Source organism: Stenella coeruleoalba (genome assembly GCF_951394435.1).
Source record: "Stenella coeruleoalba genome assembly, chromosome: 18".
Classification (NCBI taxonomy): Eukaryota; Metazoa; Chordata; class Mammalia; order Artiodactyla; family Delphinidae; genus Stenella; species Stenella coeruleoalba.
The window spans coordinates 5796217-5819270 of NC_137164.1; the positions used below are offsets into that span (position 1 = coordinate 5796217).

At 47.5% G+C, this 23054-nt stretch overlaps 2 protein-coding genes across 3 annotated transcripts in view; one reads left to right on the plus strand and one right to left on the minus strand.

The window, feature by feature from the left end:
• FLT1 (fms related receptor tyrosine kinase 1) overlaps positions 1–9906 on the minus strand; it is a 220437-nt gene extending 210531 nt beyond the window's left edge. Inside the window, exons 1-2 of the mRNA XM_079902951.1 lie at positions 9821–9906; positions 9452–9668 (exon numbers count right to left, since the gene is read on the minus strand). The gene's annotated coding sequence lies outside the window, so the exon portion shown is untranslated. The remainder of the gene's footprint in view (positions 1–9451; positions 9669–9820) is intronic.
• LOC307176786 (nuclear receptor-binding factor 2-like) lies at positions 3412–4435 on the plus strand (the record flags this gene model as incomplete). Of its 2 annotated transcripts, XM_079903249.1 has the most annotated exons (2): positions 3460–3544; positions 3630–4435. In XM_079903249.1, 2 exons carry the CDS (start codon positions 3460–3462, stop codon positions 4358–4360), a joined length of 816 nt encoding a protein of 271 aa, XP_079759375.1. In that variant the 3' UTR covers positions 4361–4435. The 2 variants fall into 2 exon arrangements, with proteins under 2 accessions (XP_079759374.1, XP_079759375.1); XM_079903248.1 differs by having other exon boundaries at positions 3412–4435.
• Positions 9907–23054: the final 13148 nt, after the last annotated feature.

The window sequence follows — 23054 nt, forward strand, 5'->3', positions numbered from 1 at the left end:
TTTTTTTTTTTATTGGAGTATAATTGCTTTACAATGTTGTGTTAGTTTCTGCTGTACAACAAAGTGAATATAGCTACGGATATATGTATACATATATCCCCTCCCTCTTGAGCCTCCCTCCCACCCCCCTCCCTTGAAATCTTATATAAACTTGTTCATTTCTACGCAACTGAAAATATTGGGACTTCCCTGGTGGCACAGTGGTTAAGAGTCTGCCTGCCAATGCAGGGGAAACGGGTTCAAGCCCTGGTCCGGGAAGATCCCACATGCCGCGGAGCAACTAAGCCTGTGCGCCACAGCTTCGAGCTTGCGCTCTAGAGCCCGCGAGCCACAACTACTGAGCCTGCGCTCCAGAGCCCGTGAGACACAACCACTGAGCCCGCGTACCACAACTACTGAAGCCCGCGTGCCTAGAGCCCGTGCTCCTCAACAAGCCACTGCAATGAGAAGCCAGCGCATCACAACAAAGGGTAGACCCCGCTCGCCACAACTAGAGAAAGCCCGCGTGCAGCAACGAAGACCCAACGCAGCCAAAAATAAATAAAAATAAATTTATTTTTTAAAAAATGTTGTATTTGTAGTTAATTTTGTATACTTTTGCAATTGACAATTTCCATAGTGAAATAATTATTTTTCCGTGTATCCCTGAAGTTGTTAAAATCCATTTTATTATTTTAACCATTTGAAATATGCTTATTTTATTTATTTTCTTTCCTTTCAACTTTTTTAAAATGTATTTTTATTGGAGTAGAGCTGCTTTACAACGTTGTGTTAGTTTCTGCTGTACAGCACAGTGAATCAGCCCTGTGTATACATATATCCCCTCTTTTTTTGGATTTCCTTCCCATTTAGGTCAAAAAGCCGTTTTAATTTCCAGGATTTTCTTTCTTAAAAGTTTACCCTGGCAGTTTTGCGGAGACGATGTTAAGCACGGGCAGCTGTGGAAATGAAGCCAGTAAGGACGTCACTGGGCACAGAGAGGGGAGGCCTGCGGGTGACTCAGAGCGTTGTGTGGAGAGAGGCTGGGGCTGAGACGTATGTAGAAACAACAGTCCCTGCCTCGGGCGTGGGCGGTGAGCACGAGGGAGGGATCCTGGCTGGTGGCCACGCTTCCAGTTTGAGCAGATGGCTGAACCGTGCCACCAGTTACTGAGATGCGGAGACTGGGAGAGGCACTGGCTTACCAGGGCTGAAGGAATCCAGAGTTGCCCTTAGGACACATCACCTTTAAAGCAAAACATGCCTCCCGGTGGGGTCATCAATGGGCAGTTAGACGGAGGGGTCGGGAGGCTGGAGCGGTCTGAGGAATCCTTTTGGGAACGCTTAGCATGTAAGTCATGAGACAGGAGGGGGTCACGCGGGGAGAAAGGGCAGAGGAGAGGAGAGAGCCTAGAGTCACGCTGGAAGCCAGCATTTAGGAGGCATGCATGTGTCTAAGGGAAACAGGGAGAAGCCTGCAATCGATTCTGCAGATCAGCAAGAGAAGCTGGAGCAAAACTCAGCAAAGTGCAGCATCAGAGGAGCCGGGAGAAGCACGTGTTTGAAGATGAGGACTTGGGCGGGGAAGATGGATGCGAAGGTCAAGCAAGACAAAAACAGAGAAAGTATCCCCTGGATTGGTAACCTGGAGGAGCTCGGCAGCTCTGACAAGGACAGAAGCAAGGCTGGAGTGGGCTTGAGGAGTGAATGGCTGAGAGGAAGAGTCACACCGTGGGCAGCTCTCAAGAAGTTTTGCTCACACGAGGGCAAAAGTGTCGGGGGGAGAGGTGGGTAGCAGAGAAACGTGTCATCGGTAGCGGCAAGAGGATGCAGGATAAACCAGCGATGAGCTGATAGATGTTTAACAAAACCCCCTTTGGAAACCGAAACCTTCATTTGTATTGGTGTAAATCCTCTCCGCACAGCCAATTCCAAGTCACCGACACAATGTCCAAGAGTCTGCAGAATCCCTGAAAATACAACAACTGGCTCTGAGGAAGGAGGGTGACCCATCTCCAGCATAAACCGTACTGGCAGTGGTCCTGAGGAGGAGAAAGAGAGCATTGTTTCAAGACAAAAGGGAGGTGAGAGGGCGGGGGAGGGGGGTGAGTTGGGGGAAGGATGACAAGGTTCTGATTAGGAGGGAAGCCCCTTCCAAGTGCACGCCCAGGGGATGCTGGTGCTGGTGGAGTTAAAGGATCCTGTGGTGGCTTCTGAACAGGAGCAGAGGGCCAGGGAGGGGTGATGGGTGACAGGGATGTAGGGTTAGAGCCCAGAGGAAAGATGCTGACCTAATCCGGGGGGTGGGGTGGCTGCTCCCCAGACGCTTGGTCTGTTGAGGAATCAGGGTCTGAGAGGCCAGCGTCGTGGATGTGTCATCTCCACAAACCTTGAAAGAGGCCAAAAATGCTGAACGAGTTGAGTGGCCAGGCAGAGAGGCAGCCGGGAGGTAAAGCCTTCAGGATGTGAGGGGCGTGCGTGCGTGCGTGCGTATATGTGTGTGGAGTGGGGTGCTTTTCTGGAAGTCCGTGCATGACGGACATCAGAAGGAGGCAGCATGGAAGAGATGCAGGGACTTACTCAGCGGAGAGGGAGAGACATGGTCTGCATGTAGCACTGGTGACCCGGGAAAACACAACTTTTGCTTGTGGTCCTGAGGTCCGAGAGGTGAGAGAGAGAAACAGCCCCAGTTGCTAGGGCTGTACTGGAACATTCTCAGGGCGAGCCAGGTGCTTGTGAAGGAGCGGGGCGGGGCTGAGGGGTCTGCTGATGGCAAAGTGAGGCGGCGGCAGAAGCTTGGAGAGGAGGCCTGGCTGGGGACTGGGTCTGATGGGGGCTGCGCAGAGCAGTCTGTGGGTGTGATTCTGGGTGAGCAGAGGCTTGGGTTTCTGGCAGCGGCTGTGGTTCAGAGTGGCTTTGAGTCACGCGCCCTTGTTTGGGTACCACAAATTCCACACCAATATACCTGCAACATTATCAACAAGACGCCAGACTTGAGATCCTGTGAGGTGTTACCTGAGTTAACCTCTAAGCAGACTGAAATTCTCTCAAGTATCATTCAGCAGCCCCTAGTCACTGAGCCCTTAATTCCTTCACTTCGGACCTCCTGGGTTCTTGTCCAGATTCCTGGCACCCAGTTTAGATTTCTGGGCGAAAGACATTCCTGCCTTAGAGAGCTTTTCTCTCTGAAATTTCATTTCAAATACCTTTTGTATGTCCACTTTAGCTTCTCCTAAAGCTGTCCATTTGTGATCCGAAAGACTGTTTCTTTTATAGCATTTGTTTTCCCTTAGTTGTCAGATTAACTCAAAACATACTACTTCCAAGGGGGTTTTCTTTGATTCCTCCAACTTTTCTCCTAAACAAAAGGGAGGTTTAAAAACATTAGCCGGCTCCCTCTGTGCCCGCCGCTGGCTCCCGGGGCGCAGAGTGGGGCCACAGTCGCAGCCACTGCGTCGCGCTCTCCAGCTGTTACCCTCCATGTGCCCGGGCTCCCTCGCTCCCCTTCCTCAGGCCGCTGTTTACCCCGGGGTCTATGGAAATAATGGAAGGACCCCTCAACCTGGCTCATCAGCAGAGCAGACGAGCAGATCGTTTAGTAGCTGCAGGGAAATACGAAGAGGCTATTTCTTGTCACAAAAAGGCTGCAGCGTATCTTTCTGAAGCTATGAAGCTGACACAGTCTGAGCAGGCTCATTTATCACCGGAACTGCAAAGGGATAGTCACATGAAACAGCTTCTCCTCATCCAGGAGAGGTGGAAGAGGGCAAAGCGGGAGGAAAGATTGAAAGCCCAGCAGAGCACAGACAAGGATGCCGCTGCCCAGCTTCAGGCATCTCACAGACCGTCTGCTGAGGACGCAGACAGCCAGAGCCCCCTGCTCTCTCAGAATTACAGCCCTTCCACAGAGAAACACTTGCCTGAGATTCAGGGGGTCTTTGACAGGGATCCAGACACACTACTATTTTTACCTCAGCAGAAGAGCGAGCCAACAGAGCTGTGCATTGGAAGCAAAGCCCCAAGAGATGATAAAACAATTGTAGAGGAGCAGGCAACCCAAATTGCAGATTCGAAGAGGCATGTGGAATTCCTCGTGGCTGAGAATGAAAGATTAAGGAGAGAAAATAAACAGCTAAAGGCTGAAAAGGCCAGACTTCTAAAAGGCCCGATAGAAAAGGAGCTTGATGTAGACACTGATTCTGTAGAAAAGTCAGAATTACGGAGCTTGCCACCACATGCAGAAACCGCTACAGCCTCTTCAGCCTGGCAGAGGCCTGCATCAAACACCGGGAAAGCCAAGGTATTCCAATACCCAATCTTCCTCCCTTGGATTTTCCATCTCCAGAACGTCCCCTCATGGAACGCTCTGAAGATACTCTGAAAGGACTTATGAATAATTAAAATGGAAGGTCAGGGCTTCCCTGGTGGTGCAGTGGTTGAGAGTCCGTCTGCCGATGCATGGGACACGGGTTCCTGCCCCGGTCCGGGAAGATCCCACGTGCCGCGGAGCGGTTGGGCCCGTGAGCCATGGCCGCTGAGCCTGCGCGTCCGGAGCCTGTGCTCCGCAACGGGAGAGGCCACAACAGTGAGAGGCCCGCGTACCGCAAAAAAACACAAATAAAATAAAATGGAAGGCCATAGAAGAGGTGAAAAAGAGGAAATAATACAGTAATACAGTTAATCCAGCAAAAAAAAAAGAAAAAAAAGGAAAACCACATGCAAGAGTGTCCCGGAGATGCCGCACCCAGCGTCCTGCGGAGGAGAGGCATCGACAAGACTCGGAAACAGTCACTGTGAAGTATGTCGCGCATCGGATTTACTGACTCGAGCTAATGATTCCAGACTTGGCAGATACTAAACTCTTGGAGGTTCACTTTCTCCTGATACAAACCAAATGGCTACCTGGAATAATTTTTTTCAAGCAACGATTATTTTTCTTCAGGGTTAAAATGTATAAAAGTATGTTATGTGTAATTAATCTATAATGCCATAAATGATAATGCAAAACCCAAATAGTAATGGTCGCCTGAGGGGCTCCCTTGTATTTGAAACATGCTTTCTATTCATGCATTGACTGTATGCATCTTGTTATGCATATTTCCTTTGTTTAATAAGGTGTGTAAGACACACCTTTCTAGAAGAAACTGTGTGCCACACTTTGCACTACTCGTAACATAATGATAACCTCAAGACTATCAGGAGAAATATTTAAATTTCCATTTTATGAAGAAAGGAACCAAATTATTAGTTATGCTTTTTTAAAAAATTACCAGTTTACATAATTAATCAGTGTGCATTTTAAGTTGTCACTTTTTTTGTTTAATGTATAATGCATCATTTGAAAACACCAAGGAAATATCCTTTTGTTTTTAATGATGCATGAGTGGAAGTAATGCTGGTTGGCAGTACTGATTGTAAGCAATCAGTAAAGTAATTGTATTAAAAAAAATAGCCAATCGAAACCCTCCTACACTGTGGGTGGGAATGTAAATTGGTACAGCTGCTATGGAGAACAGTATGGAGGTTCCTTCAAAAACTAAAAATAGAACTACCATATGACCCAGCAAAACCACTCCTAGGCATATATCTGGAGAAAACCATAATTTGAAAAGATACATGCACCCCTATGTTCACTGCAGCTCTATTTACAATAGCCAATACGTGGAAGCAACCTAAATGTCCATCGACAGAGGAATGGATAAAGAAGATGTGGTACATATATACAATAGAATATTACTCAGCCATAGAAAGGAATGAAATAATGCCATTGACAGCAACATGGATGGACCTAGAGATTATTATACTAAGGGAAGTAAGTCAGACAGGGAAAGACAAACATCATATGATATCACTTATATGTGTAATCTAAAAGTATGATACAAATGAACTTATTTACAAAACAGAAACAGACTCACAGACATAGAAATCAAACTTATGGTTGCCAAAGGGGAAAGGGGGGGAGGGGGAGGGATAAATTAGGAGTTTGGGATTGACATATATACACTACTAAATATAAAATAGACAATCAACAAGGACCTACTGTATAGCACAGGGAACTCTACTCAATATTCTGTAATAACCTATATGGGAAAAGAATCTGAAGAAGAATGGATATATGTATATGTATAACTGAATCACTTTGCTGTACACCTGAAACTAATACAACATTGTAATCAACTATAATCCAATATAGAATAAAAATTAAATTAAAAAAACCCAAAAAACAAAACATTAACCAATCAAATCTTCTTGATTCACGTACTGGTATTAGTCGGAATACATCTAGCAGTAGTCCTACTGTTTCTGTAAGTCTTTTGAAAGAGTACCAGAGGGAATACATCCACCACAAGTATTTTTCTGACTTAGAAGATTCTTTTTTTGAGGGGGCGGGGGCAGTGCCGTGCAGCTTGTGGGATTTTAGTTCCCCGACCAGGGATTGAACCTGGGCCCTCGCCTGTGAAAGCGCTGAGTCCTAACCACTGGACCGCCAGGGAATTCCGGGACTTAGGAGACTCTTAGTAGTCAACCAAATACGATAATGCAATCTGTTTGTTGCACTAATATAATTGGTAACACAGCTGCCAACTCCTGTTTCAAAGGAAAAAATATATTATGTTGAAGACAGGATTTTAAATGCCCAATTTTATAACCTGGAATTTTCCATCTTTAGAACCTAGCCTCTAGAAACAAGAGAAACGCTATCTTGGGTTCCTGTTTTCCAAGGTGGTGGCATTTAGTGGAGTAATAATACAAATGAGAAATTCAAAAGGTTACAGGAACGGCTGATAGAAAAGAAGAGTCCATTTGGTGTGGGTGTCACTAGCAGTAACTTATAGTTTTATTTTCCTTCAACACAGAGAGTCCTCTGACGAAATTCTCCACATGCTTTAGAATTTTTTTAAAAAAAAGCACACCAGGTCCCCAACCATTCTGTAAAAGGTGTCCAACAATTAGAGAATAATCATTTTAAATAACATGACCATGGGCATGGCTACTTCCTGACCCCACTTAACCATATTCAGAAATCTCTAAGAGCCTGAAAGATAAGGTATTTCTGGCTGTGGTGGACAGATTCCCTTGTTTTGATAATGTTTGAGGTCCACAATCTAAGCCTGTTTTGACGATCCATTTTTCTATTTACATTTATTGAGTGTCTGCACCATCAGTGTTTTGGGGGAAGCGTTAATCCATGTAAGTAAGTTACAAGTAGTTGTAACGCAAAGCACATGTGATGAGATATAAGGAAGACTCCAAAACACCCTGGGGGTTTAGAGAAAGGGGCATTATTGCTTGCCAGGGAACAACAGAAGAAATCTTAGAGGCAGTGGAATTTGAATGATGTGTCACAGGAATACTGAGTTTGTTTGTTTAATTTTTGTTTTATACTGGAGTGTAGTTGATTAACAATGCTGCATTAGTGTCAGATGTACAGCAAGTGATTCAGTTATACCTATACATATATCTGTTCTTTTTCAAATTCTTCTCCCATGTAGGTTATTACAGAGTACTGAGCAGAGTTCCCTGTGCTATACAGTAGGTCCTTGTTGGCTGTCTATTTTATATATAGCGGTGTGCACACGTCAATCCCAAAAGAGATGATGGGAAGAGCAGACAGCGCAGAGGAATTAGGAGAGCAAAGATGCATGGCATGTTTGGGAAATGCCAAGTAGACTGGTTTGGGGAGCACACAGGACACAAAAAGAATAAAAATTAGTTTATGGCCAGACTCATACGGATACCAGGCTAAGAAGTATGGTCTCCATGGGAAAGGCGATGGGGAGCTATTTTAAGCTGAGAGCACGTGGTGCTCCGGGAAGTTAAATCTCCCAGCACGTGTCAGATGATTTGGAAAAGCAGAGATTGGTGCAGAGCTGACAGCTAAGACACTGCATGCATCTCATGTTTAAGATCTTTTCTATTATTATTTCACTGTTATTATCATTATTATCTTTCACAGTCATTTATTCGACGCCTACCATGTACCAGGCACACTTGTCAAGCCTTGAAGATACACAAGTGATCAAGACAGAATGTAAGGGAGGATAATCTTGTTGGAGTCCTCAGATAATAAGCAAGAGTAAGGAGGAAAACTTCAGATGAATCAATTGTACTACGAAAATCAAACAAGGTATCCTTCCTTTCCGGGAACAGGGTGGGATAGGTTACTTGAAAGAGCCCTCCCACGGAAAACAACTAAAACTGCTGGGTAAAGTACATTTTTAAAAAAACCTTCTTAAGAGCTCAGATACAATAGTAAGGAATTTACTAGGTTGAAATCTGTAGGAAAGACGGGCCTGGAGAATTCAGGGAATCTTGCAGCTGCTTTTGCCCCGAGGACAAATGCAATCCGTGAGAACTTGAATTTGGGGTTTGGTGGCCTAGACGGGTAGAAGGGAAAATCCTAGCTCCTCAAACTGGGGGACTGGTAATGTGGCATCCTCGTCGCACCAAGCTCAATTAAGATATGAGTCAGTGTAAGGCTCAACCAGGAGTAAGGCTTCCCACCCCCATGATCTGAGACCTCATCTCTGCCAAAACCCTGCAGGACTTAGCCCTTCTCAAATATGCGATTCACTTTTTCTAGAAAGTTCTTCTGAACAATGAAGATCACGGAGACTATCTGAAGTGCATTACCAAGTTTCAGTTATTCCAATTCTCGTGTCTATTCAGAGCGCTTTGTGGACAGTGAAACAGAGCAGAACTGTGTGGGGCTCCTGGGCACAAAAGTCTTTTTGTGTCCCCATTTTTCTTGTTTGCAGGAAATAGGCTTCATTCAGCCTCCCGGAGGGTAGGTTCAAACAGTTGCTAATCAGAGAAGGGAGGGGATTCGAGGAGCATCAAGAGACAATAGTGCAGCCTTGGGGCAGGGTCCCTCTTCCCCCTCAAGTGATACACAGAACAGTATCTTTGAGTTATTTTGCAGTTACTGAAACCCCACCAGGTGAAAGAAGTTAACTGTCTACTGCCCACAAGCGCGTGACCCCAGACGTGTCAGAACCTGAAGGTTGACGATGCAGACTCCCACTAAGGTCACCACCAACCACTCGGAATGTCCACGAACTGATCACACCCTCTTTGAACCATTACTATAAAACTCCTCACTAATCCCTCCCAGTTGGGACACACAGTTTAGAAGGTACTAGCCCACTGTGGCACCCTTTGCCTGGCAAAGCAATAAAGCTATTCTTTTCTACTTCACCCAAAACTCTGTCTCAGAGTCAATTCAGTACCAGGGTACAGAGGCCGGATTTCGGCTGCAATAGGCAGGAGAAAAATCCACTGGAGACATTTGGTTTCCCGACCAGCATGTAAGGCTCAGAAGACCCTACTCCATCCTAACAAGTAAAACACCAAACACACCGAAAAATCAACTGCTCTGCTTAAATATGAAAGAGAAGTGAGAATGCAGGGAAACTGCTACACTCCCCAAATTGGAAAGACACCGAGGCAGACACAGAGAATCACAACTTACCCGAGCAGAAACCCCCCAGCAAGACGCTTTCTCGGGAACCCGAGCTGGGGTGGAAAACGTGAGCTGTAATGTACGAGCTGCTGGCGCCTCGGTGAAGACGAGTCTCAGGGATGAAAACTCCTGGGACACCCAGTCATCCGGGGGCCTCCACGCATTGGGGAGTTTTAGTCCCCAGAGCTCTACCCGGTTCTCCTCGTGATCCCAGAGCTGCTTCTGGCTGGAGGAGGTAGAAAGGAATGAGGTTGAAATACACCTGGAGCCCTCTGTTCTTTTTAACAAGGCCTGCCCTCAGGGGAAACTAGGTAACCAGAGCCTGACCTAGTGGGTTGCGATCACAGCCTAATCAACCTGGGGAAGGGAAATACCCACCTCCAGCCCTCTTGAGCGATAAAACTGAGAAGCACCTGTGAAGTTCACAGGCTAGAGGCACAGCCTCAGAAAAGTCGATTGGAAAAATGCATCTTCCGGGTCATGAAGAGAAAACCAAGTCCCCCCATTAGACTCTGCAGCGATCACGGAATTGGGTTGGGAGTGGGGTGGGAACGAACAGTCGATATTTACATGATATGAAAGCCAAAGCCAGGAAGTGAAACCAGCAACCCCACTGCGCTGTCCCGAAGGACGTGTGGTGTTAAATTATAGGAGCATCTTAACACCGCGGACTTAACACCGCGGCACCGTCCAGACCTGGGGGCAGCGCCTTCCTTCTGGGCGTGACCAGGCAGCACAGCATCACGAGAGGCGGCCAGACTGGAGGGGTGGCCACCCGCCCAACCCCCCGCCACATTTATTCGTGCTGGAACATCGCCACACCTTCAGCGCAGGCAGAGAGAATCAAGGGTCCGGTCAGATGCTTTCCCACCTGCTGGTCGTTAGCTACTTAATAAAGTGGAGGAGAAAAGCAGTTCCGGGGCCTATTTTCTGAGCTATTCAGTGCACTAGCATACTGGCCGCCAGCACACATTACAGATGTTTACACTGTTTACTCAATTTAGCCTTTCTAATTCGCGAATAGATAAAAGGATTTTAAAAACTGGCTCTTACATAATAGTAAAATTGATTGGCACTTGTTAGGTAGTTTACACTTAGTAAGCATTACAAAAAACAAAACAAAACAAAAAACCTACATGCTCTGCAAGGGGCACATCATTTTGTCCACGGTATAAAAGAAACTCAGTGGGGGAAAAGGGGCTTCATGGGATCCTTGTAGAGCACCCCGTCTTCCTAACAGCACCCTCCTCGTTCTCTAGTGTAATTGTTGTAATTAAGGTCCATCTCCCCTGCACACCATAAGCTCCATGAGTTCAGGAACCATGTGAGACTTGTTCACACCTGTGCCTGCAGGGTTAAGCGAGGTATATACCTATCGGGGTGTTGGGTAAACATCGGTTGAATGGAAGAACAAATGAAGAAAAGGAAATTGAGCCCAAGGAAACAATTTGGGGGGGTAGAGATAGTTTGGTAAAGTCCTTTTTTGGGGGGAAACATCCTGGCACAATCCCTTAGCATCTCCGGGAGGTTGTAAACTGCTGATAATGGAAGCAGATCTGAAGAGCACCAAGTGCCCTCGGTTATACTAACTCACAAGTTCATGGAACAAAGTTTGCTTTAGGGTTGAGGACCTCCCGGTGGCCTCCCTCTTTCTCTCTGGTCCCAGGCACTTTGGACATCAGTGCAGACACGGTCAAGTCCAAGAACCACAGCACGCACAGCCCATCCTGGAAATGGCCCAGAAGCAGCATCGAGAAACCCCGACCATGAAGACGTGAAACTCTTAAGGGGCGGGGCCGCGAGTCCCGAGGAACACGCGCTTTGCCGAGAAGCACAACAACACGGGCCTGAGGAAGATGCAGGCTAACAAGGCCAAGGTCATGAGGGCAGGCGCTGAGGCTGTCAGGCGCTTGTAAAGCCCAAGGAGGCCAAGCTCCAGATCCCAAAAGGCATCAACCACAAGCTCAATCAACTTCCCTACCTTGCCCACCCCAAGCTCGGGCAGCATGCTTGTGCCTGCATCGGGGCTCAGGCTCTGCTGGAAAAGTGAAAGACCAAGGCTCAAACCAAGACCGGACTGCAGCTCCAGCTCCAGCTCCAGCTCCAGCTCCTGCTCCAGCTCCTGCTCCTGCTCCTGCTCCTGCTCAGCTCCTGCTCAGCTCCTGCTCCTGCTCCTGCTCAGCTCCAGCTCCAGCTCCTCCTCCAGCTCCTGCTCCTGCTCCAGCTCCTGCTCCTGCTCCAGCTCCCAAAGGTGTCCAGAGCCCTACCAAGGCTCAGAGCAGAGGTGTTTTCTGCCACTGTGAGCATGGAAGGACTGGTTTGATCCCTGGGCTGCTGAGGGGGCTGGTCTTCTCCTGTGCTATTAGTATAAATAAACATGAGGCAGGATCGGTTTAAAAATAAAAAAGAGGATGGCAGGCCCCTGCTGCTGGGCGGTATGTAGCAAGGATGTGTTCTGACTGTTTTCATCTGCATCCCACCCTGTCACATCTGGTAAAGTACCATCCTGTGCAAGGTTGTATGTTTTAAATAAACAATTTCCCTGTATTTAGAGTATCGTTATTGTTACTTCTGTTGTTTTCCCCTAGAGAAAGAAGGTATTATGGTTTTCTGGTCTGTCTCCCACTCCTGCCTTCCCAGTTCATCAAATCTAAAAAACAAAAGAGGCTTTCATTCAATCACTGTTTATAGTGGGATTGGGTTCCCAAATGAACATGTCAGGCCAAAGTCATAAATAGTCAGAACTACACTAGAAAATCTTTTAAGTTGCCCATAAATTAGTGTTCTCCCCTCTCTTAGCCTAACAGCCAGTCCTGCCTTTGGCATTGGAAGGGATCACTGTGTCTTCTGTTGACACCAGAAGAAGTAGTTGCCTTGTGTTTGGGGTCCATGACATAGAATCACACTCAGGAAAAACGCTCGCACCTTTAAAGGGTCAAGCAGGTGCGAATGGGCAGTAACGTGCTTCTCATCTCCCACCATGCAGGGTGGCCGCTCAGTGAGGGGCAGACTCACCAGGACTGCATGTGTCCTCCCTCCCCACCCCTCCCTCCCCGAGAAAATACGTCACCTCTTCCAGGAGCTGGTCCCTGTGCTAGGCCAGGGGACACAAAGAAAATGTACTGTCCTCACCCTTGAGGAGTCCACAACCTAGTGAGGTCACAGCCATGAACCAAAACTGCATTACAACGGATGAGGTGCAAAGAGAGACGGGCGAAAATGATGCAGAGTAACCAGCTGAGTGGGGCTGGGGAGCTGCCCTAAAGAGCTGGCCTTTTACCTGGGTCTCAAGGGTTGACTTTGGCTTCTCTAGAAGAGGAGGAAAGCCTGGAAGGCACAGCACATCCCAGTCACGGCAAGAGGTGGGGGAAGAGGGATCCAGGCAGAAGATGAAGACGGAAAATACCCTGGGGGCCATACTGCACTTAGTACCAGCGCATCCCCTGAGAAAAATACCGCCAGAATTGCCCAGCTCCCCCCCTCTGTACACCAGCCAGGGGAGCAGAGAATACTGAGCCTCCGGAACCCTTCCTCTGCAGGCAGCTACTGTGAGTAAAGGAAAAGACCACAGTAAACGTCTTCTCCAGACCCACCTCCCGGACAACCGCCTCTGGACGGAGTAACTGACAAGCATGGCCAGGGCCACGGGGTTCCCATCCCTCTGCCTGATCTTGTCTTCCTTTCAGCGACCTTGCTTGGGGGTGAGAAGCACAGCAGGGGCTTGACCTTTGAAAACGCCGGAAGCCTCTATATCTATTCGTCTCTCCTTAGCTGGACACCCTTCACGCTCAGACCCCAGCCATGGCCGCCCTGGCAGGTAAGAATCTCAGGCTCAATATAGTTCATGGTGTGGGAACTTGATCTAGACCAACATGTGATCTCCAGCCAGTAGGGATTTGGCAAGATCCCAGGAGAGAAAGAAATTTGTATTCTAAGCTGAAGCTAATCGTTCCCTATTATGTTGCACTTCCCTGTGACAGGCGCCCGTGTTCATGCTTGAGGCAAGATACAGCCTGAGTTAGAGCCAGTGTTAAAAGGAAGCAGGCCTGTGACATTTACAAGAAAGGTGAAAACCAAGGTTCCACAAAGAGGGGGGTGGGATCAGACACAAAGCTATTTTCTGACTCTGAGAATGTTCCAGGGAATCCTCGTGATGCCACGCCCTGCGAAATTAACGCTTCCTTTTCTTCATCCTCACAGTTGAGCCTTGTGCAAGGTCAATTGATGTCAACACTTCTCTGTCACAGGCAAATGTACAAATTCCCAGGAAAAATATTTGAGTATCTTTGGGAAACATACAGAAAGAGTAAGGGAAGGGTGAGACAAAATGCTACCCCCTCCTCAGAACTGTTAAACAAGATTCAGGAAGAGATTTCAAAGAAAAATGTTCAAAACATCTGGTTCTTATCTGAAATATAATTAGAAATGTATCTTAATATAAAAGCCGAGAGGAAGGACATTTCTGGGTGACCAAATGTCTTGGATGATGTCATAATCATGGCATGAAGAGGAATACCAAAGACTCTTTGGCAATATTTTGAGAAATGTGCTTTTTGTATTGTTTTGTTGTTTTTATGAAAAGTTGTTTACCAATGAAATAAGAAGGCAGAGAATGAGACTTTATCAAACGTCCTTTGGAATCAAGGGATTCCTAAACCTAGGTGGTATAAAGAGAGAAGGTGGTAGATGAGATATGGTTTCAAAATGCTAATCAGTAGATGTTTTGAGACGGTTTCTTTGCATTCTCTGCCACTTCCCACTCCTGTTTGTTTTTATTTGGTCCATTTTCCACTCTGAGAATAATAGAGAAAAAGGAGCATGCATTTGGTTAGAGAACAGCAGAAGGATATAAATGGCTGTTGTCTGGCTCGTGGTCCCAGCTCGCTCACCTGGCTCTCCTTGGCCAACTTTTGAAGTCCTGGCGTCCAGACCTATTGCATTAGAACCCCTGGGGGCCAGACCCAGGGAACAGAATGTGCTTTTTTAAAAAAACAAAACCAAAAAACTCCCCAGATGATGCCGACTGTGCAGCTAGGTTGGGAACCACTGTCATCAACTCTGCAACATCATGAGTGAGAGACGCCCTCCCCGCTCCCGCCAGCAGCCAAGTATTCCCCAGGCTTTTGTACTCACAGACCGGGAACGTTTCAAAACGCACTTGGGGGAACCATATAGATTTTCGTTTGTCAAGATTGTAAAAACAACAGTTACCATTGACTATCATGATCATTTCACGAAATACAGGACACTTTAATATCAAAATGGCAGAAATGACATAGTCTCAGAGTATTAAAAATCTGATTACATATGTATTTACACACATACCTATGTACCTGCACACTTGTATATGTTTACATGTATATTTCATCATATTTCTTTCTCCCTTTTACTAAGAAGAGTTCTTCTTGGACTGCCTGGCTTTGGGACCAACTTGCATCCTATCTGCAACACCCCTTCCAAGAAACTGACACCAAAATGAGCATTTACTATATGCCAAGCCCTTGTCTTATTGGTTTACATACATGAAATCGTTTAGTTCTCACAACCCTAAAAAATAGGTACTGTTATTATATTCATTTTTCAGATAAAGAAATAATCACAGCAGGTGAAGCCGTTTGCTCTGGGTCACACAGTAAGTGACAGAGCCTGATTTTGAACCCAGGCAATCAGATTTCAGAGCCCCACATTCTCAACCTCTTTACCGTGCAAGTAGCTATCTGTTCATGTATTATATTATTCAGCAAACACTTATTAAGCAACTACTATGTGCTAGGCAGCATGATGAACCCCAGGGATACAGAGCTTAAGGAGGGTGAAATCTAGGCCCTTGGAACATAGGCGTGTTGGGGACACATTTATTCCTACTCCTTGTGTTTCCCCAGAAGAGTGGGCCTTCCCACTTGACTTTCCAGGAAGGAAATGAAGGAGGAACCCATCTGACTTCTCTCTGTCCCCCAACTCACTCCTGGGAAGGAGTGGCTGGTGATGGTTTACCAGATGAACCAGGAAGAAGAAACCTGGTTGGCCAAGCAGTGAGTTTCCCAGGCCAGGCTCTCCTCCGGGGGGGACAGATGATTTGCATTGTTCTGAGGCTGCGGATGACCTGACTAAAGGGAAGTCTGACTAATTCACTGCCACCCTGGAAGCCCTACTGGCCACTCGGCTACAGAGGAGCCTGGCCCAAAGCCCAGTTCCTGCCGCAGCTGGACCTGTGGGCACTGGAGCAGCACCTGGGAGTGACTAAGGGTTTGTCTCCCAGTGAAAAATGGTCATCAAGTAGAACGCAGTTTGTACTGGAGGGATCTGCGCTGAAAACACGTGACTGGGCATCTGCACCAACATCCTCACATCCACAAGGGCCGCCAAAGGCCAAGGGTCTTGTGTATAATGCACAAGTGCCTGCAAAGGTAAACCAGGAGGCTGGGGAGCCCGGAGGAGGGGTTTCCAACCCAGACTGGGGGATGGGGCACATGAACAGAGCCCTGAAGGACCACACGCATTTTAGACTTTGAGCAGTGGGGTGGGGGATGGAAAGACACCAGGCAGGGGTGAGAGCAAATGCAGAGGCAGGAGAGGACATGGCATACCATTCAGAATGACCAGAGCATCCGTGGCAGAGAGGTAAGAAGTGAGCCTGGAGGGAGAGGCAGGGATGGAATTGTGAAAAGCCTTGACCTCCACGCCGAGGCCTTGTGGATTTCACCCTGAAGGCAACGAGGAGCTTGCCAAGGGTTTTAAGCCGCAGGGACATGATGATCACTTTCGGTAAGATTTCTCCAACAAGAGTGAGGTGAACTGGGGACCAGAGGACCTCCTGGGAAGCTGGGACAGTGGCCGGGCCAAAAATGATGAGGTCTGGAAAGAAGGGAGATGGCTGTGAGGCTGTGGAGGAGATTACAGAGATGTCGTGGATCATAGTGACTGATGAGCTACGGCAATCGGGGGAAAAGGAGACCTCTGCTTTCTGGCTTAGGGACTGAGGGTGCATAGCTGCAATTCCCAAGATACGGAACACGAGATCAGGAAGAGGATGACAGTTCCACCGCGGCCAGGTGCATTCTGAGGTGCCCATGATGGGAGCTCTTGTCATGCTCTGTGGGGGCCCACAAGACTCTCCCACAATCGCCAGTGGCACCCATGAGGCTGTGCTGCCGTCCTGTCTTATGGCCTGGAATCCCGTCCGCTTGCTCTGGGCACTGACAGAGCATCCCCACCGGCTGCCAGGCGTGGTTTTGGCTTCCGCCTGCCTGGGAGTCACCAGAGGCCCCTCCTGAGCTCATTCTTCCTCTGACTTAGGGAGGGAGAATACTTCCTCCTTCATCTCCACAGCAACTGGTTCCACCAGTTTTCCGGAGCATTTCTTCCTCTTCCGCTCCAGCTGAAAGCTTTCTTGATCAAATCACTTAGCTTCCTGGCAAACTCGCCCTTCCCTTCCTCGTGCGAGACACCCCAACCCCGCCAAGAAGCCACAGTCCTGCTCTCTTAAATCATGCTCCCTGCTGATCGATCTGTCTCATGGGGATGCATTCGGAGTCAGCCCTGCCCGGGGCCGGCAGATTTCCATCAAACATCTCAGTGGGTCTGCTCTATTCTTAGGTCTGCCCTGACAGAAGGCACACAGTTTAACGGGAAGTTCAGGTGAGTAGGGCTAACCTGGGGTCAACAGAAGTGCTTGGGGCCACGCCAGTGCGGCGTTAGAGCAACTCCAAGAATCTCCCCAGTGCCCCGACTCAGACCCAGCTTTGACCAAGAAAGAGTCTTCAGGACTGTCCAGCATATGAGGGCTAAGCATGACCCACAGGGACCCACTAACAGAGACCAGAAGAAACATGATTATCGCGGCCAATGCCAACGTTGGGAGGTGACAACAACCAGGGACCTTGTGGAAGAGGGAGCATCTTGGTAGATGCCAGCATGAGGAGATGAGGATAACCAGGGGTCTGATTCCTTGAAGGCGTGGCATGTTAGCACCCTTGAACTCAGACCTATCCCCAGGTACATGGGGAGGGAGGGAACACTGAATCGATCAAGAAAATCCTGGGGCTTCCCCAGTGGCGCAGTGGTTAAGAGTCCACCTGCCGATGCAGGGGACACGGGTTCAAGCCCTGGTCCGGGAAGGTCCCACATGCCACGGAGCAACTAAGCCCGTGCGCCACAACTACTGAGCCTGCGCTCTAGAGTCCGTGCTCCGCAACAGGAGAAGCCACCACAATGAGAAGCCCGCGCATCGCAACGAAGAATAGCCCCCGCTCGCTGCAACTAGAGAAAGCCCGCGCGCAGCAACGAAGAGCCAACGCGGCCAGAAAGAAAGAAAGGAAGGGAGGGAGGAAAGAAGAAAGAAAGAAAGGAAATCCCAACTCAGTTTACTCTGAAGTGATTACATTTTTGCCACCAACAGAATAGGGGTGCAAGAAACAAAATTAAATTTAGTCTAAAATATTAAGTTATACAGACAGCTTTGCATCTCTGAGTTTTTGAACTGAAACTCCCATTCAATGGTCAGGTGATGGCCCTGGGACTATTGATGACCTTAAGAAAACTGAAGGTCAAATGAGCTTAAATGTACCCTAAGGCTAATGTTGGAGCAGCCACTGGGTTCCCCCCCCCCCCGCCAGGTCCCAAGGTCAGAGTCAGGGTTCAGCCTTCCAAAGCTTCCTTTCCCTCCAGATCCCCTCCCATCCCACCCTCCATGCACATATTCTCAGCCTCCTGTTCTCATCCCTGATAAAAGATATAAACAGAAACAAAAAAAAAGAGAACCATATGAGATGGGGAAAAAAGTACAGTACCTGAGAAGAGGGAGGGTAGAGGGACAGAAATGGAAATACAAAGAGGGAGAAAATAGAGGGATAGCATTTCAACTCTGCATGGACGCTGCTGCCGTGACTGCAAGGAAGGCAGCTATTACCTTTTCTTAAGGGGAGTCGCTCTCCTCTTGGTGAAAGGATGAAACTCTAAAATAATAATAATGAGCTACCTTGATTAATAACTGCTCTGCGCTGTGCATATCCATACACATACGTATAGAGAAATGTAGAGAAATGTATGGAGTATAAAGTTCAATAGTTACAGAGTAAAGATCCTTAATGTCTTAAGAGACAATGTCAGCCAAAAAGAATACTCTTGTTGGGGTAAAGAGGTATTTCCTCATGGGCGCGCGCACACACACACACACACACACACACACACACACACACACAAGTATGTGTGTTGTACTGTGTATTAACGTGATTTACTTGCTTGGTTAATTTGAAAGTAAATACACACACACAAAATATGCATGTACGTTACATCGTAGATGAAAGTGATTTACTCGCTTGGGTAATTTGAAAGTAACCTTGTGACACTCCCTGGGGTAAGATGCAAAATCGGACCGTAGGATGAGTGGAAATCTGGAACCCGTTCACTTTAGCTCTTCAGCATAACCTCCGGCACCATAAGTTCTGCTGCTTTCTAAAGAGAGCGGTGGTGATAAGACGTCTTCCTCGACAGAGGCTAGAGCCCTCTGATTCTCTTCCTCTGGACTTGTTACCCTCTGTGTGCCTGTGTCTTAATTCCCCTGCTGGGTTGCTAGCTCCTTTTCTTTCTCCTCGTGTCCCTCCCTGACGCTGCTCTGAGACCTGGGGTGTAAGGAAGGCTCAGTAGATACTACTTGGTGGGTCGATTGCCAGCTGGGCGAGGCGACTTCCTTCAAAGCCAAGAGGATGACTTGTCTTGACACCTTATACCTTGGGGGTGAAAGGCAAGCCAAAGACTGATTTAAAATGTAGGTCTGGCTGTCGGAGCAGACCAAGGTGTGGAGAGTCCAACTGTGTGGTCAGACCGCCACGAGGGCCCCCCTGCCTTGATTCCTTGGTACGTGAAGGCCTGGCTGTGTCCTCCCTTGAGAAGAGAACAGAGCCGTCGCTGAGGGTGTGAAGTTCACATGTGATTTTTCTGTTGGATCAGTCACCTCAGATTCCTGTATTGCTTGCCCCCGCCCTTTCTCTGTGTCTCTTTCTGTCTCTCTTTCTCTGTCTCTCCCAACGTACACCGAGTTCATTTGGGGCATGTAAAAAGGAAGAAAAGGTATGGCAGTTCCTATGAGAATGCCCCCTCCCAACTGAGCAGTTATTTTATTCAAAAGTGGAAAGATTCTTGTTTTTGAAGCAGGGTCCTTTCTACCTGAAATGTCTCTTCTCCCCCCACCTCCCTCCCCTATACATCTCTATGGCATTCCTTAATTCTGGGAATGCCACGGTTGTACGCCATTCCTGTATCCTCTATTAAAATATAAATACACTCCTTCAGATAGCCCATTCAAACAATGGTAGCAACCATTCACACTTTAGTATGCGTGAGTTTATCGTTACTCTACTGTTTCTAGATTTCACTAGAAAAGGAGCAGAAGGGACTTCCCTGGTGGCGCAGTGGTTAAGAATCCACCTGCCAATGCGGAGGACATGGGTTCGATCCCTGGTCCGGGAAGATCCCACATGCTGCGGGGCAACCAAGCCCGTGCGCCACAACTACTGAGCCTGCGCTCTAGAGCCCGTGTGCCACAACTACTGAAGCCCGCGTGCCTAGAGCCCGAGCTCCGCAACAAGAGAAGCCACCGCAATGAGAAGCCTGTGCACCACAATGAAGAGTAGCCCCTGCTCTCCGCAACTAGAGAAAGCCCGCACGCAGCAACGGAGACCCAACGCAGCCAAAAATAAATAAATAACTTAAAAAAAAAAAAAAAAGAAAAGAAAAGAAGCAGAAGAAAGCATGGGCCCTGGGAAATGGGAGGCTAGAAAGAGATGTGGCTTTAGGGGAAGGAGAATTGGAGAAAAAAATGAAGCAAAAAGGTGAGGCTGAAAATACCAAAGAGAAAATTTTCTTCTTTCTGATTTTTCCCCAATGTCCTCCCCGCCTGTCTCTCCCTCCGATGTTGCTCCTTTTCTTTGTGTGTACATGTAGGGTACTCCTGTGTGTACCCACAGGTGCACCAACATGATTTCCACAGTGCACAACGGTAACTGATCCTTTGAAACCCCTTCACCATTTGGCATGGAAACCATAGAAAACCTCCATTTTGAGCCAAATACCTTTCATTCATTCATTCTCACAAATATTGATTTAATGGTGCTCTGGGCATCAGTGTTACAGAAATGAACAAGACAGATCAATGTTTTTTACCTGTACTGTAATGAACATGTGTGTGCCCTTTGTCTAATTAGACTGGGCTTGGGAAGAAAAAAGACACAAACGTGGCTGTTTGGCTTAGGTTGGTGGGAACGTGTGTGTGTGTGTGTGTGTGTGTGTGTGTGTGTGTGTGTGTGTGTGTGTGTGTGTGTGTGTTTGCATGTGTGAGACATTGAAGGTAAAGGAAATCAGTGAGTCTATTTCTATATTTATTTCTAATCATTTTGAAAGTTCAGATTACCTTGAATCAATGCCTTAATTGCTCATGCTGCAATTCAAGCCATTATCTCCTTTTCTTAAGGTCATAATGTTGTAAATAGAGAATAAATTCCTAGTTTTAAATGCCAAAAGTTTAATAACAAAAAGCAGAGAAAAATAAAAGTATACTCCAATATATGCTTTTTATTTACTTAGTAAGTTTCACTTAAAAGAGACCGTGTTAATATTTCTTTGGGGGATTTTTTCTGCAAAGGATGTACTTACTGGCATTCTTAAAAATGACCCATTCAAATCTAGACTGAAGGTAGATTCTACTGTCAGCATAGTCATCCTTTACCGCAAGAAGGCCCTTGATATAACACAAAACTTTAAGCGGCATCTTTCTCAAGCATCTTTTTGCTAACTGAATGCTGCCCTTGAACTTGCTTGAACGGTAACCGCCGAGGAGCTCCCCTTTCCTGGCTCACCAGACAGATAGGAAGGAGGTCAGTCCCTGGCGAATCAGGGCTGTTTGTTCTGCCCCGTGCAGACAAAACCCTCAGTGTTCCCACCCAGGACTGGCTGTGTTGCTCGTGGGACGCAAAATAAAAATGACAGGCCCCTGGTTCAGACTTTCAAGGAGGTGACAGCAGAGCATTAAACCAAGTGCAGGCGCTTCTGAGTGCGGGACTCTGGGCAAATGCAGTCTGCCTGCCCTGCACCCACCCAGAGACAGACACAGCTTGTAGAGGCCCTGGCCACCTTCTCCTTCTTACTCCCCACCCCCAGCTCTGCAGCACTTCTGCTTTCTCCTAGGCTCTGGCTCCACTCTCCTTGTCCCAGTGCATCCTTCTCCTACTTGAGCAATGTCCCTCTCTCAGCCTCCACCCCCTCCTCTCTCTCTTCCTTTCTTCCGAACTCCAGCATTTTCATCCTTCTAGATATGGCCTAGACAATCTCTAGATGCAGCTCCAAGGCCTCTTCCAAGATTAGTTCTAGCCTCAGATCCATGTGTGTCTTTCAAAACTTCCCCATTATTTCTGGGTCTTCCTCTCTTTGGTGCCCAAACAGGTTTTAATGACCAAGTCCTAACGTGTCACGCGTGTGTGATGAGGCGGGCACACAGAGGTGGGATGCAGGGTGTAATCTGGGCCTCGTTACAGGGCCAGGAAAGAATCAAAGGATGAAACGATGGTCCAACACGATCCTGGACCCACAAGACAGGGAACCACGAGGATGAAGGTGTAAACAATGGGCCCGGGAACAAGTGTTTCCCCACAGCGCCATGCACACCAGAGCTGTGAACTTCCTCTGACACATGTTCTAAAGGAAGAGGAAATGTTCAACGCATATCCCAGATCACCTCTGTGGAAACCGCTTTCAGATGGTTCTCGTCTAGTGACATGACTCACAAAACAGTCTTTATTCATTGACCCTTTCTTCAGGGCCCTCAATGAGATGACTCACACCTCTATTTACTAGATTTTATTGGGAAGGTTAGGTGAAATCCTTTCCCCTGGGAACAGGAAGTTGTTGGTGTTTCTTATGCAGATTAAACACCGCTGGGGGCACAGTAGCATACGTGCTGTTGCTGGGCTGACTTCCTACCGGGGGTGCTGCGTCCTATCAGGGGCAGCAGAGTCACAGTTCTGGGGGAAGCAGAGCAGCTTTCAAAAGGCACAGTCAACATCAGTAAACACTCTTAATAACCCAAATGCCCAGAAGATAAGGCCCGACAAAATATTTCCTGTTTGCAATATTTAGAAGAGAGACCGAGAGTAAGAAAGTATTGTGGGAAGCATGGGCAAAAGGCTCAGCGACTTGAGTTTTGGGAATTGCAACCCCTGATCTTGCCTATGGAGGATACTCAGGTGTCTGCAGTCAATGGGAAATACGGGGAGATGGAGTCCATTGGAGGTACCGCTAGGGTCACTGCCTGTAGCAAAAGGGCAGGTCAGGAATTCACCAGGCAGCAGACTTCAGGCCCGGGGGTAAGCGGGGCAGGTGACCACTGCGCAAACGAAGGACTTTTTATTTTATTTTCACTTTTTAAATTAATTTATTCAATTACCCTCCTTTAGGAAGATTCACATTAGAAAGACAGGGGAATTCTCAGCTGCCTGATCCAGATCATTAATGGGAAGTAGCTATTTGAAGAACATTAGAAATATTAAGACCAGGAACTCTTTCCTTGGATTTTTCATCCCACCCTTGCCTGCCCTGTCCACCGATGACGGCTGGTCCAGAG